Source organism: Lichenostomus cassidix, chromosome 9 (assembly GCF_008360975.1).
Source record: "Lichenostomus cassidix isolate B80296 chromosome 9, HeHo_3.0, whole genome shotgun sequence".
NCBI lineage: Eukaryota > Metazoa > Chordata > Aves > Passeriformes > Meliphagidae > Lichenostomus > Lichenostomus cassidix.
In genome coordinates this window covers 11976136-11995305 of record NC_139490.1, presented here as the reverse complement: position 1 = coordinate 11995305, position 19170 = coordinate 11976136, and the positions used below count along the sequence as shown (strand labels likewise).

The window sequence follows — 19170 nt, the reverse complement described above, 5'->3', positions numbered from 1 at the left end:
TAATTAGGCTGTTGATGGAGAGGCTAATAAAAGTGTCATGGAAGGGCTTGGTCACCAATATGGTGTGATTTCTTTTTTAACAGAGCTGATTACTGATTTGCTTTTTTTAGTTGCTTTTAAGTTTTGTGGTCTATTTACTCAGCAAAGAAGCAGGAAATATTTTTCTTAATTTTTTTTCAGTGTGAGAAATTATTTTTTCTGTATTAAACTGGAGCAACACATGCTGTGAATTAATCTAGAAATTTCATGATCGTTCTGTGAAATTTTTGAAATATATTTTCATAGGAAAAGATTCAAATTAAATGAGTGGTGTCTCAGTGGTAATGCATTAGACATGACTCTTGTTTTCTGAGCAGTTTGCAGCCCTTTGCTGTATTAATACATTGAATTACTAAATATTTTAAAAATCTGTTGGACCTGTAAACAGCATCGTGGATTTTTGGTTTTGTGACAGAGCTAATACTTTGTTCTAAAATGAGGGAGATGATACAGGAAGAGTATTTGCATTGAATTTCAAATAGTTTTTGTTGTATTCAAATCCCTGTTTCATTAAAGTAAAAACCTGCCTCCAAAGAACTGCTCAGGAAACAGCTGGAGTGAGAATGATTTGAAAATTTTTAACATCTTGAGTAAACAAGGTGATAGGAAACCAGATGCTACCACAGTCAAAGCAGGCATAAACCAGAGCTGCTGTTGAGAAGTGATGCAGACTAATTCCTGTCTCCAGAACCGAAGACGTGCTTGTGTTTCAAGTGACTTGTTTGCTTAATGACACTCTCACATTCTTTCACTCTGTCTTGCACTGTAAACCTTGTTACCTACGGTGTCTGTTGTTTTAAGCCCTTCCTGGAGGGACTTCCAGCTTAAGCATGACAAACATCTCTTGCCAGTGGGATGGGAAGGGAATGGAAGCAACTTTCTAAATGGGGGGTTTGCACAGTTAGTGTCTCCTGTTTAGTATATGCTGGCCTAACTTTTTGGGATACTGTTTTCTTTAGTATTTATGTTCTCCCATTTACTGCCTTTTTAAGAAAACTTTTAAAATGCTGCTTTTCTAAAGTAAGAAAAAAAATATTTGGGATACACATTCAATGTTAAAATACTGTTCCTAAGATTTACTGGTAAAATGGTTTGAATAGCTTTCATGATCTGATAGCAACTTTGAAAGTAAATCAAAAGCTCTGCTGCTGAAAAGTATGGAGTTTTTTGTTTTGGTAACAAGAAAATTATACCTAGAGAAACGGAAAACATACAAGTTCTGAAATAAATCAAGTATGTGTGATGAATTGATATGTTCATATGAAAATGCAGTCACTGAAACACTGTCTAGAATATTAAGTGTTCCGTGACACACCAGATTAGTATTATTTCTGGAGATGAAAGTTGTTTTTCCATTGCCAGCTGGTTTGCTGTACCTCATGGACATTTAAAGAAAAAGGGGGGAAAAAATGGCATGAAAGCATGCTGTATGCTTCACTTATATAACCCACTTCTACATGTTTCTCTCCCAGTAGCAGCCAACCGTGAGAAATGTGTCAGAATAGAAGTCATAGATGTTTCTTCTTTCAAATCTGAATGAAATGTGTGATGTAGTAAAAATTACATAATCCTGGCTAAATTATCTTAGTTCTGGTTAGGTGAAATGTCCTTTAGTCCTAACTGACACCTAATTAGTTTAATTGTGTTTAAAATGAAATCTTTATCAGTTGTGTGCCTGCTGGCAGAAAACAAAATTCCAAATCACACACAGTGACTGCGTTTATTAACGTGTGAGTCTCTCATGCAGGACACTGGAAAGATATGGCTGGGTTTCTCTCCACCCCTGATTATTTTTCATGACTCACTAAACATTTCCATGCACCAAGATAAAAATAAACTATAATGTGACTGTTTTGCTCCTATATTTTAATTATAAAATAGCAGAGACTGTAAGATCAGAACACGGTTTATTTAGTTTCTTTTTCTACTTTTATCCATGTAATTGAAATGGAGCATTTTTTTTTTCTGATTGTTTTGCCATCTTTTTCCTGACCACAACTTTATCAATGAAGTTTTATGGATAAAGCACATGGAAGCCTTACTGCCTCCCCCCTCCTGCTATATACAGTTATGGAGATATTTGACATTTGTCTCTCTACTCTGGTGTCTTTTTCTGCTCTGTAAAGATGGAATTCAATCAAGGAAGAAATTAAAAATGACAATAAATGCACTTCACAATGAAGGATCAGTATTTTAGACAATTTGGGCTGAGAGTGTAGCATGATAAATGATTCAAAGGTTTCCTGTCACACTTGGATACGTCTTCAAAGCATAGATCTGGACTCATTGGAAAAGATGGCTGCATTTTCTGCAGCAGTTCTCCAAACCCAGAGGAAAATGTGATTGCATAGTAGTTTGGACTGAAAAGACTGAGGGAATGTATGTTGTCTTTCACTAGAATAAGGAGTTGCAGGCATCACTGACACAGGAAGATGCAAATCTTTAGCAGGTTTCATTATGTTTGGGAGCTGGTAAGTTAGAGTATTTTATCCGTTTGGGGAAGGTAGGGAATGTGACATAAGTGTGTCTAAGTTTGTGCTTATAGTGGTTTTCTCTTTTTATTTTGAGAGCTTACATGGAGCCTTTTATGTTCAGCATGTTCTGATCTAGAAAATGGAGAAAATCAAAGTTATTAAATGCTGGATAATAAATGCACAAATTTGATTGTCTTTTGGAGAAGCTTTCATTTGTAACTTGTATATTTATTCAGATCAGTGTATGGTAGTGATATGATAGTTCTATTTTCTTTCAGAACTCTTGCATTGATCATCTGCCAATTAAACAATAAAAATCTAGATTTAACATACCAACATAAGTTAATCTATTCAGATTAGCAATAGCTGAAAACAGTGAGTAATTTTAAGGATTCTGTGCTGTGTTGAGTGGGGAGCTTAAACAGCCTATTTTAATATTTGTAACCATTTCACTATCATGTGTAATTAACCTTGGATTGGACCAAACCATCTGCATGTATAAGAGTAAACATCATGTGTAGCACGAAAGTTGTGTGCATCCTGAACTATTACCTAGGGCTAATGATGTTGGTTTTGAAGCTGACTACTTTTTTTTAATGTATATTTATTGCCTCTTTTCCTCTATATATAGACAAATTCCTAAGGAGCAAAGTGCAGAACAGACTTTCAGATATAGTTTTCGCACAAAGCTGATGTTTACAATTTGCAAGAAGTAACTACTTTTTGATGGTTCAGGAGAGTGATATTACAGAATGTTCTGTCTCTTCAGTATTTAACTTGTTTGGTTTTTTTGTTCTGAAACTTAATTTTCATTAATGTGTCTCTTACACCCTTGTTAAGGGGAGGAAGCCGTATGTTGCTAGTCTACTTTAAGGATATATTTTTAAAACAGTGAAATGAAATTATAGCATGTATATTATTTTCACCTCTGGACAAAGTTGTGATAAATGATGTCGTTCCATGGCTGCTTTTTCATGCACCCCTAGTAGTTGTGAGCCTCCCACTCACTGAATATCTCAACTCTACCTCCCTGGGAAGAGTCTATGCTGTTCTCAATGAGATATGAAGGCAAATGATTACCACATTTATTATTACTTAGTCTAACCTAGCTTTGCTGAAGGTGTGAAGCAGTCAGCCATTCTAAAACTTGGAAAGCTGCTATTAATTGTTATTAGCTGGTTTTAGTTGTTATTAGATTGATGGAAATGTATACTCCCTTGTCCTACTTGTAATTTGGTAATCTTATCCTAGATCATAAAGAAAAAATTACTACTAAGGTCTTGTCATCATTGCCAGCACCATGATTGCTTTACTTTAGAGTTAAATGATAGCACCATCTTTATTTGATTACTTGTCTTCTAAGGTCCTATGCAGCTCAGTTGTCAAGATGACAGAGCTGGAGAAAATGCTAAAGCACAACTGGCTTTAAATAGGTGTCTGCAACAGGCTGCAGCTGCTTTTCAGTTTTGACTCGTAACTTTCATTGCTTCTTTTCCTCTGCTTTTCTGTCCCCTTTTTTGGGAATATATGAGAGACTACTTGAGCAGACAGTTGAAGCATCAGATGCTCTGTCAGGAATGTTTGCCCTCTACTTGACTGTAGAGGTCACCAGTACCTGAGCAAGAAATTCCCCTTGTTGCAGGTAAAGTAAAAATCTTCAGCATTCTCATCTCCTAAAAATGCCTATTTTAAAAAAAGGCACCAGGGGCTGAGAGTCATGGTTTGACTAATTAATAAGTCTTGCAAGCAAAACATTATTCATAGATATTTACTCTTCACTGACAGTACTGTTCATATTTGAAGTTTCATTTGAACTGCAATGTGTTTTTCTTGTCTTGTTCCTTTGTACTAGGATTATTCCAGCGATGATACTAAACTAGAATACAATGTAGATGCAGCCAATGGCATTGTGATGGAAGGTTATTTATTCAAGCGAGCCAGTAATGCCTTCAAGACTTGGAACAGGTAATTATTCAGAACCTCTGTTTGCTGCTTATAAAGATACTGCTTTTTAACCTGAATTCTGATCTGATTCATAATCTCTGTAACTCACTGACTCCCTAGTTTTGACAGAACACTGGGGTGACTCTGTTGGTTAACTCAGAGAGGACACTTCAAAGCCATTTTTCCTTGTTTTCTGTCCTAGTTGTTTGCAAACCTTTCTCTTGTGAGAGCATATGCTAGGAAAGTGTTAGAAGGCAGAGTAAAATGGAAGTTGTATAGCCATTGGAAGCAGAGAAGCACAGACAAGGACTCAAGTTATTTTTCCTGAAAGATAAGCAGTGTAATTGTTATCCTTTAAAATTCCTGTCCTGTGCAGTGACTTTTGCTTAGTAGTTTGATGGCCCTTTTTGGAATTCAACATATATTGTTAGCCATATATCTTTAATAATGTATATTTTACTACCCTTTAAATATTTTTCTTCCTGAACAGGATTTCTTTTGCATTTCCAAGGGTGTGTGCTTTTTTCCAAAGAAATAGATATGCTGGAGCATTTACAGCACAGTTGGATACAGTTCTTGAATTTTAAATGTAATTTGTTGTGATATAGAACTCTCTTTACTGTCCTTGTTCCTGCTATTTTTTCAGCAGTGCTTCTGTTAAACTATTTGCTGCTTCAAGGGCCAGAATGTTCATTTGAGTGTGTGGTCCCTTCCAAGCTTAATTATTCTATACTTCCATGAGCATCTCAGTACACCACAAGCCTGGAACAAATCAGCATTGCTTCAGTATAGTCCCTAGACTGATGAAAGGGCCACTGGTGTCAATAAGATTGGATCTATATTAGCAAGTCATGGGCAAACTAGTACCAAGGATTTTGCTTTGAGCTGATTCTGGTCTGGTCCTTTAGCCTGATTATTCATCTGTAATTGTAATGTACCTTTTAGGTTAGTTTCTTGCAAGCAGAATTCAGAGTTCTCCAGGACAAATCTGTGAAGTGTCAGGGGATGGTGATGGGAGAAAACTGGGAGATGTGCATCAAAAGCACCTTCCTGGTGTGAAGTAAAGTATTAGTGTAAGGATACTGAGAAAAATCTGCAGTAATAGGGCAGGAGATTGTCCTTAATTGGATTCTCAAGGGGTCAAAAGGGTCCTTTTTTCCAAGGTGTTTTGCAGGATTGACTGAAGGCAAAGCTCTGACACTCTGGGTTCCTCTTTTGAATAGCAGGAAGGCCTTGCTCTGCAGGGAGGTGACAGGAGGGAGCAGGGGAGGAGTGTCTTCTTCCCCATGGCTTCATTCCTAGTAATACTGTACTGTGTCTTACCTGAAAGTGCTTAGAGAGTAGGATTCAATTAAAACTAACTTTGACATGTTGGAATTTTAAATGGACACAAAGTAAATCAGGAGAAGTTGTAATTAAATCAAGGTACATAATGACATTCCTTCTGATTAAGTTACAGATTTGAACATAAAAAATAAAAGCATATCCAAGCAATAATTTATTTAAGAGAGCCAAGACAAACAGCTCATTAATGAGTCAGAGCTGCCTACTTTTATTGCATAATTGATGTTTACTTACAGTTTTTTCGTCTGTTTATCACAGGAGCATTCAATAAAGCAAAACCTTTAACCCTTTTAATATTAGATTCTTGATAATTTATCTCACCATGATAGACTAGCTGGATGCTTTTTGGCAAAAAATAGGATTGGATATGCTATCTATACAGTTCTGAAATGGAATCAATAATTTTCCACATATTCACAAACCATTACTAATTGTTATTAAACTACTGTTATCATACATAAAATATGCATTTAAGACCTTCTTAATGAAGACAGTTTTTAATTTCTGCATCTAGCTCCCCATTTTTGCTATGTTTTAATAAAAATAGAGAAGTATTTTTATTATTTTTATTTCTGAATACATTTGTAATTGCTTGCTATGCTGTAGGCACAGAAGTGGTCACTGCCATTTTCCACTGCCTGTTTCCCTTGATGGAAGGTTTTACTTGTGTAGTGTTACAGTTTCAGCTGTGGGAAAATAACACTGATTAAAGGTTATCATACATTAGAAATTTGAGGGTTTTCCCAGTCACTAGGTAAAGTACAAGAAAGGACCATGTCATTGCATTAAACTATTTTTTGTGTAAAAATGTACAAAATATCAAAGGAGGAAACATTTAGAGAATTACATATTTTATATTACAGAATTCTGAGCTAAAGTCAAAACAGACAAGATACTTTCAGTGCTCTTAGTTTGCTGCTTCATTATATGCCCATCTTTGGGGAAGATGGGTGGAAGATCAACCAGGTGAAACAAAACTAGATGGATTTGCCTAGAAATACTGGAATTTCCTGCTGTTCTGAACCAAGGGTGACAGCACTGGTCTTCCTTGTTGACTGCTAAATGTTTTGTCAGTAGTAATATGTATTTAAAACAAAGGCTTCTCTTTTACCCCTGTTGATATCAGTTGGTATTTTTTTGGTTCTAGACATTTTTAAGAGCTCCTTTAAGAGTGAATTAAAGGCACCAAAACCCATTGCAATGACCACTATTAGTGGATACTTGCCAGCATTAAAAACATAAGAGGCAGGGATACAACAGGTTTTGTCTGGGTTTGACACATATCAGTATGATTCTAGATGACAAATTAGAGAACTCTGATGCTTCTGTGTGCATGTTTTGGTCAGTGAATCCATGGACCTCATAGTGGTATTATCCTGGGAAAAGTCTGGTTGCTGGGGGAGAAAAACAGTGAAGCCTGTATAATACAGCTCTTTGAAGGGGGGCAAATCTATTGTAGTGAATGAAAACTTGTTTTGTTTCCAGTCCAAGCTAATATCTTGCAAGGATGATGAAGTTTCTTCCTGGGGCACCTGGCAGCTTGCATTTCATTGTCTCAAGACTTTAATTATTTGGGCTTTTGCATCAAGTTTCCTGTTCTTGGGATGGTTCTTCATGACTCTGGCTTAGGAAACAATTAAGTGTTTGAGCAGGCTGCAAAGTAAACCCTGAGCTGTTTGCAATTCGGTGTCACTGTGTTTTGAAAGAGATGGAGCTTTTATAATCTTTTTGTTGTGACTAAAGGACAGTGTATAATGGACACAAGTATTTCAGACAATACAGTTTAGTGGAATTAAAATTACATCCTTATACTGTGAAGTCTGTCAGTAACAGGTGTGGATGCCTGTGTTTTAAATGGATGTCTGTCTGTTGTAAATTATATACCTTATTGTACACCATTTTTCTTAAGGCATCAGGAACTGGAGTCAGGTGTATTTATTGTGGAGCAGTAGCTGGAAAGCTGTTTTGGTTCTCAGAAATTCAAATGAAAAATAAGTCCATATTATGAAGAAAGAATGTGTAGGGAGAAAAGCATTTGTCAAACCACTAGTATGTTCCAAATAGGTTTTAGATTGGATGCAATAGATGTTTGCCTTTTTAATTCTGCTGTATTTTCAGATCATGCTAATTCTTTTCTTATTTTGCTCATTTTGCATTTTTCATTCCTTTTCCTCCTTTCCCTTATGTTTTAATCCTACCCCATTTTTTCACATGACAGGAAAAAGCCAGATCACATCAGGTACCAACCAGCTTCTTTTATACCTTCCCAATGTTTCCTTGGCACGCAAAAAGCTCTTAATTAACCCTGCATTTAATTTTGATTACTTGCAATGGATGTATAAGTGACTCAGTCTAAGAAATTAACAGAAGGATTCTGCCTGGGATGCCAGTATACCTGCTGCTCAACAACTTAAAAAGATTGAGCTAGTTTTGAGCTATAAAGGAATTAAAGCCAAGTTTCTGCACTCAAACTTCTAAGCATACAGGATGAACATCTTGGCTTTTCCAATTGAAGTTGATTGAGTTGATTTTTTTTCTTATCAATTGCATTGGGACTAGACATGTACTTTTAAATGTTGTGCATTCTTAGTCACTCTGTTTTATTTGTGTGCTGCTAGCATCTACAGAAGAAAACTTTGTTTCTGAGAAACATGGAGCACAATTCATTTTTTATGTAAAACTCAAATTTTATGTTTCTTTTCAGTATTATTCTCAGTTCTCAGAAACTGGATTTTTTTCTATAGATTTTGCATTGTTTCCTATTTAGCAAATATGGTTTTGAATTGTGTAGGTATAAATGATGGAAAACATTCAGTTTAGAAACAGGAACTGTATTTAAGCACTACAAAGTGAGACAGTGTATACTATTTTAATATTCCCAAGAATGTTTTCTCCTTCACCATGCTTCTCTGTTTTTGACAAAATGACACATTTAAAGAAACTTTGGTAATAATCAGTACTTATTGCACATGTGTTGCCTAAAGGTTTATGAAAATTATTCTTAGAACACGATAGATGTGGGTTACCCTATAACAGCACCATCAGTACATAGATTGTACCTCAGAAGTTCCTAGCTCATGCTGGTGTAGACCCCCAGCAGTTTGTTTGCCACAGTAAAGTGTAGAGTGTATAGATGGTATTTGGTTAGTGAGGAATAACTCCAAGTTTTTGGCCGAAATAAAACTGCTATGGTGCCGACACCTTGGAGGGCAGCCTGTCACTTCCGTTTTGTCAGGTGTGGAATGAAACGTATTAACACTGACTTCTACTTCAAAAGTGTGAGCTACAAGTTATCCTACATTCTAAATTGTTGATCTTGTTCAGTAAAAGCTTTTTCTAGAAAGTTACCAAAATCTGTACCCTTTCTGGCTGGACTGAAATTTTTTCTTCAAGAGATCTAATTTCTCTACTAGGAAAAAAAGGGACTGAAATACTTCAAAACTTCTAGACTAGGTTTTAAAGATGGCACAAATTTGTGTTACAATTTGTGTGTTCACTTATATCCAGTTGATGAGATTAGAGCTTGCTTACTAGAGTAACTCATGAAATATTTAGCTGTAGAACAAATGAAGCATTGCATTAATGAAGTTAATTGCACTACCCTAAGGCTGTTACTAGGGATTTGCTCCACTGCACATTGTCTTGGGGCAAGGCTGCTTTTTTTCCCCCTTTATCACTCAGGCCCTGCTTTTCATGTTTTTCCATTTTGTGTTATGTTAAAAAAATGCATATGAAAAAAGACTGAGTTTATTTCCTTTTCAAGTCTGTTTTTTTGTTTAGTTTCCTATTTAAGTATTAACAATAACCTGCCTTATATTTGAGGCTTAGTTACTGCATCTGTAAATAGATAGTAAAGCAAAGAAAGCTCTTCAATAGCAGTGACCGAAACTACTACTCTTAATAAATTGAAAAGTCAAGGACAACAGGAGATCCTGTTACTTTTTTAAATTAGATATATCTGCACAACATTTGAAAAGATTAATTGTTAAAAGGTAGAATCTCATCTGTCTACTAACCACTGACTTTCCTAACAAATACTAGATTTTCTGTTTTGAATCTAACATTTTTTGTGTATCTTAATTTTTCTTAACCATCTTTGTGTGCTTCTTTCCATGAATGGCTTGTGGTGGTTGAATAAATACATGGAGCTCTCTTGTTACTAATTGTAGTAAACTGTAGCTTGAAGCTCAACAACCTCTGGAGAATAACAAGATCTGTTTCAATACAGTATTTTGTGTACTGATACCATTCAAACTAACTGGCAATACGGGAAAAAGTGATGTGTGGTAAAAGTAGGGTATTGGAGATAATTGAGGAATTGTGCTGTGGTAAACACAGGTTTGCATTATAAGCCTGAAAAAAACACAAGGTGTAAATTTCACTGAGTTGTTTTTTACATCAGCTTCATTTTTATCAGTATGAAATAGTGATAAGTGATTAGCTTTTATTTTGTGCATCCCCAGAAGAGCTAGAAAGGTATAGTTATGTCTGCTGTGTTTTTTTTTTTTTTAATTCAGTGGTCTGATAAAGCATCATTGTTAGATCTGAGGCATGTAGAGATCTGAGGTAATTTTTGTGAGGGATTTTTCCATTCTCTGAGTTGTATCCTATGTGAACAGTAAATTTGACAAGGAAGGATACAGTTCAGAGGAGTTTTTAAGCATCATATTATCCTTTGGATTTTAAAGGATGACTTCATTAACTCTTTTATTTGATATTTTCCTTCAAAACTGAGGCTTAAGTTAGAATCCTACTTAAAAGGTTTTCATTGGATTTTTTTTTTTTTAGTTTTTATATGCAGTCTTTTTATTTCAGGATCAAGTTTTAAGACATGCCCAATACAGGTAGATATTAAACCTGCATGGGATAGCAACACTGAAGTATTTTTAGTACCTTAGTAAGTTATTTCTTAGTTCTATTCTCAAAAATATTTCAGGATTAGTTTACATGGGTTTAGGTATTTTTGTAATTCAAACTATCTGAATTTGTTTTATCAAACAACTACTTAAAACTGTAGCTTGGTACTAAAATACAGAAGGAAATGTTCTTTGAAATGAAAATGTTTTGTGTGATAGCTTAACTAATGTTGTGATAACATGTATGTGTTTGTTTAGGAATCAAATTACTTGAACCTTGCTTTCATTTCTGTTTTGTCTCTGCCTTCCCTTTTTTCATTATTCTCACGAAATATTTGCCAAAACTGACTGCAGCATTACTTTCGTGAATTCTTTTACTCAGTCTCTCTCTAGACTGTATGTTAGCACATCTCAGTCAAATAAGCACTCTAAAATCAGTTATGTATTCTCTGGATGTCTCTTCATTTGAATAGGCGCTGGTTCTCAATACAAAATAACCAACTTGTGTACCAGAAGAAATTCAAGGTAGGAATTGAAAACCGCCTTGGGATAGTTTGGGGTTTGGGTGATGATTTTCCTGGTTGATTGGGGAAACTGCTGACGTGGCATCCCGTATGATCTTCAACAATCTACTGCTTTTTTCTAAATTGGTTTCTTACTTTGTAAAATGAGACTAATAGCTACACTGGCAGATTCTGAGATTCCTGTGCAGTGACTTGTAAGCACATTTGTAAGTACTTTATTTCTTGTGGGTTTTGTAACCTAGTTAGAGCTTTAAAAGTTGTTGGTCCCAAAAGACTTGTGCTCACTTGCTGGCAGTCAAATATTCCATGCTGTTCTCTGAGCAGTTGGGTTTAACTCCTTCAGGACTTGCTCCCTCCAATCACTTACTGGTTCACATACCCAATTCAGCAATAGGGAAAAAAAATGAAAGCTTTAGTTATGAAGCAGTCAGGGCTGCTATATACATGTATTTACCATTGAAAATTCACAGTGGCTTAGCAGTCAATATCTGCCTTGTTGCTGATGGGAGGTGCAGCAGTTTATGTTGAAGCAGCGAGTCCAGCTCTGCCCCAATCCATAGAAGCCTTTTCAGTCAGCTTTTGGGCCTCCTGCTCTTTTGTTTGCTGTTCTAGAATCTGCTTTTGCACCATGGAGCTGTAGCTGTTCTCAAGTTGGAAAAAAATAGACTGTATGGAAATGGTGGAGAAAAAGAGAGGAAAGAGCTTATGGCAATTCATTCCTCTTCACTGCAAACAATCTGTGTTCGGAGGCTGTTCCTTGTTATCTGATGCTGTTAAATCAAGGGGTTTCATTTCTGGAAAGGAAACACGCAGTTAGGTTTGAGAGAACACTTTTGCCTGGGCATTTGTGTTTGTGAATTCTCATTGCTTTTTCTTTTGTTAACTTCACCTTTAAAATGCTGGTAGCTCAGAATGGAATTCTTATGAATTACATCAAATTTTCAAAACCACTGCATTCAGCTTCTGGGATTTTTTTATTTGGCACATAAAATACTGCTGATTTAGGTATAACTGTTCTGATTTAATTGTAAGTTAATTGCATCTCTCAGAAAGTATCTTTGCACTCCTTTAAATATTGTTGTTTGAACACTGTTGTTTAAGTTTAAGGTGTTGGTTATTCAGTAGATTGGATTGTAGGTAAAAAGAAAATTTCAAAAGTTTGTATTAAATTTTCACTGGATATAACTAAACATTAAAATTTATCTAAATATATCCTGCTAAGTATCTCCAAATCCACTCAGTTCAAATTTTATTTTTGGAGGAAAAGATTAGTGTAAACAGGCAAACAGAATTGAATTATTAATAATTCAGGATTGTATTGTTACCTTATTATCAACTATATTTTTTTCTCTGTGACTTTTTTTGTTAACTTTTGTCTTTTAGGATAATCCCACAGTAGTTGTTGAAGACTTGCGGCTCTGCACAGTTAAACACTGTGAAGACATAGAAAGACGTTTCTGTTTTGAGGTGGTTTCTCCAACAAAGTAAGGAGAAGTGATTGAGTATGTTTATTTAAAAATAAAAAATCATTCATTTTTTTAAAATGCAAGATAAACATTTCTCTTGGGATAGATCAAAACAGGAAAAGTATCTGAACAATTCTCTGAAATTTTTTTTGAGAGTAAGTGATGCTGTGAGAAGTGTCCCTGGTATTTAGTTTACTTTTGGCATTAAAATAAACATGCATTCTTGTGCTTTTTGCATAAATGGCTTGTGGTGCAGAGCTCTGCTGTGGCTTAGTAGTAGCTGATACTATCAGCTGCTTAGTAATGTAGAAAATAGGTCTCAGTTTCTCTGCATTTCTGATTGGTGCAATTAGAAAGAAGCACGTAAATAAGCTGTTGTCTCCGTGATGTAAAATTGTACTTCAGAATGCACTAAATGAAACTACCAAATAAAATTATTTTTCAGCTCCAGCAGTGCAGTGCACTAGCTGTACTTGGGGAAGTTTGCCATCCTGCTACAGCAAGAGCAGGGCATGGATTCCTTGTTAGTTATTTTGAGATGTGACCATATTTAAGATATGAGGTCAACCTGCTTTTAGGTTTGGATGTTATCTTCTCTCCCCACTCCTCCTTACATTTATCTTCTGAATAGATTGCTGTCCATCCCGATGGTGGTTCCCTATAACATGCATTTTGCTCTTGCTTGCCTTTGCTCTTTCAACCCATGAGTGTTGGAACAGTTTTATACTTCATGACCTGTTTCTTTTACTGTTGATGTGAAAAGTCGTTCATTCTTTGTCAGAGAGCTTTAAAATTGCTCTCTTTTGATCTCAGTGAATGAAAGTGTGTTTTCAAGGACTGATACCTGTGTCTTGTGTCATGGGGGTAAAATGCATTTGAGGATATAAAAAGAAAAATTTGGAATAAGAAAAGGAATAGGAAGCTAAGCTATTCTTAGGGTTTTGGAAGAGTCATTTCTCTATCTATTAGCATTACCTGCAAATAAGTTTGAAATAAGGAGTTTGCAACTCACAAAGGCTCAGCTGCTTTGTTGTCTTAAAATAAACCTGCTTATTAGATGATGCCTACTAAACAATATACTTGTGGTGATAGCAAGAAACTTGCTCCTTAAAAACAGACTCCTGAGCAATATGTTGTTGGATATCAGCTGCTTGGCCACTCTCTCTGAGTTCTTCATTATTTGTTACAGGAGCTGCATGCTTCAGGCTGACTCAGAAAAGCTGAGGCAGGCGTGGATTAAGGCTGTTCAGACCAGTATTGCCACAGCATATAGAGAGAAAGGGGATGAATCTGAGGTGAGTCTAAAAATCCACCAAACAATCCCCCTTTAGATGCTGAAAATTTTAAATATGTAAAACCTCTCTTAATGAGAGGGAAGGAAAGTAGAATCTATTGTTTGTCTTCCAGTGGAAACACAATGAAACTTTGAGGGCTATGAATTGTATCTTGTCTGTCTTTCACTTCATCTTATTAATATTACTATGGCCTATATGTTTTTATGAGATTTTTCTATAGTGTTATTAAAATTCATAGGATATTCCTATATTCAGTTTTCTATGTCTTCTGAAAACCTAAACATGTTTTCATTTCTGTGGCTTTCCTTGGCTTTGCCAGAAGTGACTTTTCTTGGATTGTAGTGCACAGTCAGTATCTGTGGGACTTTAAATTTCTTTAATTTAGCATATGTCTTTTTATTGATTTGTTTGTTTCTTTTCCCTTTTAGAAACAGGAAAAGAAATCATCCCCTTCTACTGGGAGCCTAGAATCTGGGGGTGAGACAAAAGAGAAATTACTAAAAGGAGAGAGTGCTCTGCAGCGAGTTCAGTGTATTCCTGGTAATGCTGCCTGCTGTGACTGTGGTTTAGCAGATCCTCGCTGGGCCAGTATCAACCTGGGAATCACACTGTGCATCGAGTGCTCTGGGATACACAGGTTGGAGAACTCCTCACAACTGTATTTGATTTGTGCATTGACTTGATTAGGAAGGGTGGTGTTTGCCTCTTCAAAGTTATATTGAAAGAAAATTAGAGACCATTGTTTGTAAACAGAATTAAGGTAACTGCTTTATTTGTATAAATTAATGGTAAATCTGTCTGAGGTAAGATATAACATGTAGTTACAGGTTTAATGTGGTTTTTTTCCCATGCTGTTTAGGAGCTTGGGAGTCCACTTTTCAAAAGTAAGATCTTTAACGTTGGATTCATGGGAACCTGAACTCCTAAAGGTATGATAGTATTTTTGAAACAGGTTTCTATTTGCTACTTAGATTGTTGTTCTAAAGCCTCTACATCAGAAAGTTCAGTGCAGGAAACACATTTGTACTGAGTGTATGTCTTGCAGTTTTGAGCAGAAAATGTTTATAGTTGTGTGATGATTTATTTCAATTCACACTTCCTTATAATCCATAGTTGTTTGTGTTAAGAACTTACAGTTCAGACCAACTTATGACACCTTCAGGTTCACAAGTGCACTCTGAGTAGCAAGTTTCATCTGATACAACATATAAAGAGGAAAAACTGTTTACAAACCAATGTTTTTCAGTGGGCTGAAAATTTTGGAAGTGATATATCAGCCTAAAGCATGATCATACTCAAAAAGGTTAATGTCAGCTCTTAACAATGAGATGCTGCTGGCTTATAGGAGAGCACTCATGCAACTGCTCTTGTGTGCTATTTGTGTGCCAAATTTCTAGCTTGAACCATGGTCATAAAAATCATGTGACCCTCAAATCCTGAAACAGGAACTCATGCATGGATGAATGCATGTAACTAGATAACTCATGCAAAACATTAGTTTCCAGCTGTGATGTTCTGGCACTTAGGTATTGCTTCTGTATTCTGAACAATCAAAAGACAATGTGATCCATGGTGTTTTGTTTGTGGTTAAATAATTTTAATATCAATGTGTTCATGCTGAGAAAACAACCAACCAATCCCCCACTCCCCCTCCAAAAAAAAAAGCTATACCTCTTGTACTATTCATGTAAATACCAGAATGAAGTATTCTACCTGGTATTAGAAAAAATAAGTGTGTTCATTCCTATCACTAGGGCCAAGTTCTCTTTTAAGTAGTATCTGCAGGCTGTTTTTTGTCTTTGTTCTTTTTCTGTAGTTGTTTCAGATTACGGTTTAGCAAAAACGTCCATTGGATAAGGTGGAATACAACTGATTAAATTTTCTCTTGCTGATGGGGTTAAGAACAGCTTCTGGAAAGCTGGTGGAAAAGAGCACCATTGTTAGTGAAGCCTGCAGGTGTCATTCTGGTGGTTGCTTTTTCAGTCACTTTAAAAGTGACTATATTTTTAATTATCATACTCAGAATTTGGTCTCTCTATTCACTGATTGGTTCATTATCATAATGTAAACCCATGCTTATTTCTGTAAGTGTACTTTTAGCAGTGAAAACACTAAGTTGTAAAAATAGGCTGAGTGAGGTTAAAAACAACTGAATCGGTAGATAAAGCTTTTTGCAACTATTTGAATTTATTTATTTTGCTTTATAGCTTATGTGTGAATTGGGAAATGATGTTATAAATAGAATATATGAAGCGAAGTTGGAAAAAATGGGAGTAAAGAAGCCACAATCTGGAAGTCAAAGGTAGTATTTTACTAGCAGTGCCTGTTGCTTCCTTATATTGTTGCTTCCTTCAGCCTCCACCTGTAAAAGGTGCTGCCACTTACACTCCCTTACTGTACTTGTTTTCCTGTATCACCAGTATGTTTTGCTTTCTCCCGTCTCTCACTCTCTCTTTATTGGATATTTCTTCTGCTGGTCCCTTTCTGCTTCTCCTGTTCATTTGTTCTTGTTCTGATCTCACTCCCTTATTTTGATGACAGCTCTAGAGCATCACTGTGGACATGGATTTTGTTTCCTCTTTGCATGGTACCAGCTCAGCCAGCTGTACTTGGTGTGTGAGTGCTCCTGGAAGGAGCCTGTGGCTGTGCTTTTGTTTACAGCGACTTTGTTCTTCCATTTGACTTTTGTTCCCTCATCCTCAGAATGTTCTCATCTTCCTACCTACATTGTACATGAGCTCTGCTGCTTTACAGCAGCCTTCAAGTCATTGTACTGCTGTCTTCTCTGATGCTAATCTGTGTTTGAAGGTAGATTCCTAATGTTTTGTGCTGCTGTATAGGATGTGTCTTAAAATTTGTTTTTTTACTACCTTTCCAGTTCTGTGCTGCTTGCTGCCCAGCAGTTTTATAGTGTAGAAAACTGCATTTTATGAAGTGTGGGCAATTTGGAGACAGCAATAATAATATAAACAAAATAGGAGATTTGCTAGATATTCCTATTAGAGGTGACTGCTTTTCAGTAGTTTCAATGGCAATAATTACAGCCCCTTTTATCAGTTTGGCAGAACTGCTGTTGTGTCTTAGGCTAACCTCAGGTTGTAAGAAGAAATACTTCAGTATGTGATATGGAACTAATGGTTGTGCCAACCTAAGGCTTGTTATTGTTCTCTTTTGTAATATTGATGTTCCCATAACAAATGTTGCAATTTGTATTTATATAAGAAATTAAATATATGCTTTATTAATAGGTTATTAACAATGTAAAACATATGAAAGTTTAATACAGATAACATACAGTAACTAACGCTTATTTCTTCCACATACCACTTTCCAAAATCTCTGTCTTAAAGCAAGTACATGTATATGAACTAAACAAAATTACTTTCTCTTCAACCTTATGCAAAATTTAATCAAAAATCTAGAAAGTGACAGTGTGCTCTGCATCTTTTTGAGAATGTGCTTATAGGTATGTCTTATGGGCAATGCCAAGCTACGGTTTTGGTTACTGACTTTAGTACAAAGTAGACATTCTTTTAATACGTGAAAATACTAAAGTATTAGCTTACTAACTCTGGGGATTTTGTATATGACAGGCAGGAGAAGGAGGCATACATCAGAGCAAAATACGTGGAAAGAAAGTTTGTAGAGAAGCAAGCTGCATCAGTACCTCTGCCTGAGTCTGGAACAAAAGTTTTGCCTCCAAGTCAGGAAGAGAAAAGGCACAGTGGCCCTGAAAAATCCCCTTTGGCAGGGGAAAAAGGTGCAGCATCCCAAAAAGGTATTTACACACTTCTCTCCTTAGCTGTATTACCCATCTTCTTTTGTAAGGTAGCAAATTTTCATATTAATTGATTTCTGCCTTGTGCAGAGAGTTTGGATTCTATTTGAATGGGTTGTAGCCTAGTGTAGAGTGTAGGGGAAGAAAGAGTTCTTCAGAGATGTGCATTTGTACGTGGGGAAGAATTTGGAGTGGGGATGCTTCTAATTCAGAAACATATTAACCACCTTCTTTCCTCCGTATTTTCATCCTTCCGGATTTTCCCAATAACATTCTTTCCTGCCCTATCCCTTCCTTACTGCCTGCTTTGTGCTTTGCTAACCTGCATGTCCCAGCGGTTGCTGTAAGTAGCGACGAGGCGAGGCGAGAGTCTCTGTTCTGTCCTGATGAACTTGATTCACTCTTCTCCTACTTTGATACCTCTTCAAAACTCCGTAGTAGTAAGTACTACAGCTGTGGCGTGTTCAGTATTTGCACTAGTGACCCATTGTGTGTTGTGGCCATCTCCCTGCTTCAATCTGTTGTCTACAGGCTGCTGCATTGCTTAGTATTTTCATGAAATAATTTAAGCTTTTTTACTTATCCTGATTTTTCTTCATTTCTAGTTATCTTTGACGTTTGTTATTATTATTGTAAACGTTACGGTTGCAAAATGTGAATTCATATTTTTCTATGGATCCATTAAGAATAGTGAATAATAACTAGCCATTAAAAAAAAAAATGTTTTCAGGACCAAGTATAAGAGCTTGCTTTATTATCATGGTATTTGTGAAGAGCAGGTAACTTCTGCTCTGCATAGTAATTGCAGTTTCTCCCCAAAACAGTCCGAAGCAGTGACAGTGGGATCCAGCAGAGTGCTGATGACAGCAGAGAACACCTTGCCTCTACTATATCAGCCAACAGTTTGTATGAACCAGGTGTGTTAGGCTTTGCACTTTAGGATGAAAATTAAACCACTTGGTAATTTTTTATTTTTTTTTTTTTTTAAGATTAGGGCTTTGTGGTACAATTCATGTCTGCTATCCTGGTTGAAATGCTTTTAGCATGGGTAAAATTTGCCTGAGTGATGTTTCCTTTGGGCTTTCTACCAAAAATGGCATTTAATCCTTCTAAATGTGTTCAAAGAATTATGGTTTTTTCCAGTCAGATGAGTCTGATCCCAAAACATTGGTTTTTGTTTTGCAGATAGAGAAATGTGGCATTTTGAGAAAGACAAGTCTCCACAGAAATACATGATCCTTTTACAAATAAATAAATAAATCCATGGAGATAGAATTCCTGTTGAGTCACAGATAATAGGCTTTTATGTGTTATTTGTGCATTCTTGCCTAATTTTTCTGTTTCCTATTTATGTGGAATTGACCAAGTCTTTAAACATTACTCCCTCTCCTCAGAAGTTCAATAAGTTGATGAATGAAATTATTTGCTAATGCTTGCATGCTCTTCTGAC

At 36.0% G+C, this 19170-nt stretch overlaps 1 protein-coding gene across 5 annotated transcripts in view; it reads left to right on the top strand.

The window, feature by feature from the left end:
- The window catches only part of ACAP2 (ArfGAP with coiled-coil, ankyrin repeat and PH domains 2), a 64626-nt gene that overhangs the window by 34049 nt on the left and 11407 nt on the right, over window positions 1–19170 (top strand). The window contains exons 10-20 of one of the 5 annotated variants that reach the window (XM_085069447.1): window positions 4366–4478; window positions 8020–8040; window positions 11131–11182; window positions 12565–12665; window positions 13837–13942; window positions 14371–14579; window positions 14802–14871; window positions 16150–16244; window positions 17536–17720; window positions 18056–18160; window positions 18545–18637. In XM_085069447.1, the coding sequence (XP_084925573.1) occupies window positions 4366–4478; window positions 8020–8040; window positions 11131–11182; window positions 12565–12665; window positions 13837–13942; window positions 14371–14579; window positions 14802–14871; window positions 16150–16244; window positions 17536–17720; window positions 18056–18160; window positions 18545–18637 (1150 nt within the window). The remainder of the gene's footprint in view (window positions 1–4365; window positions 4479–8019; window positions 8041–11130; window positions 11183–12564; window positions 12666–13836; window positions 13943–14370; window positions 14580–14801; window positions 14872–16149; window positions 16245–17535; window positions 17721–18055; window positions 18161–18544; window positions 18638–19170) is intronic. The other 4 variants (XM_085069448.1, XM_085069449.1, XM_085069452.1 and 1 more) reach the window with 4 other exon arrangements.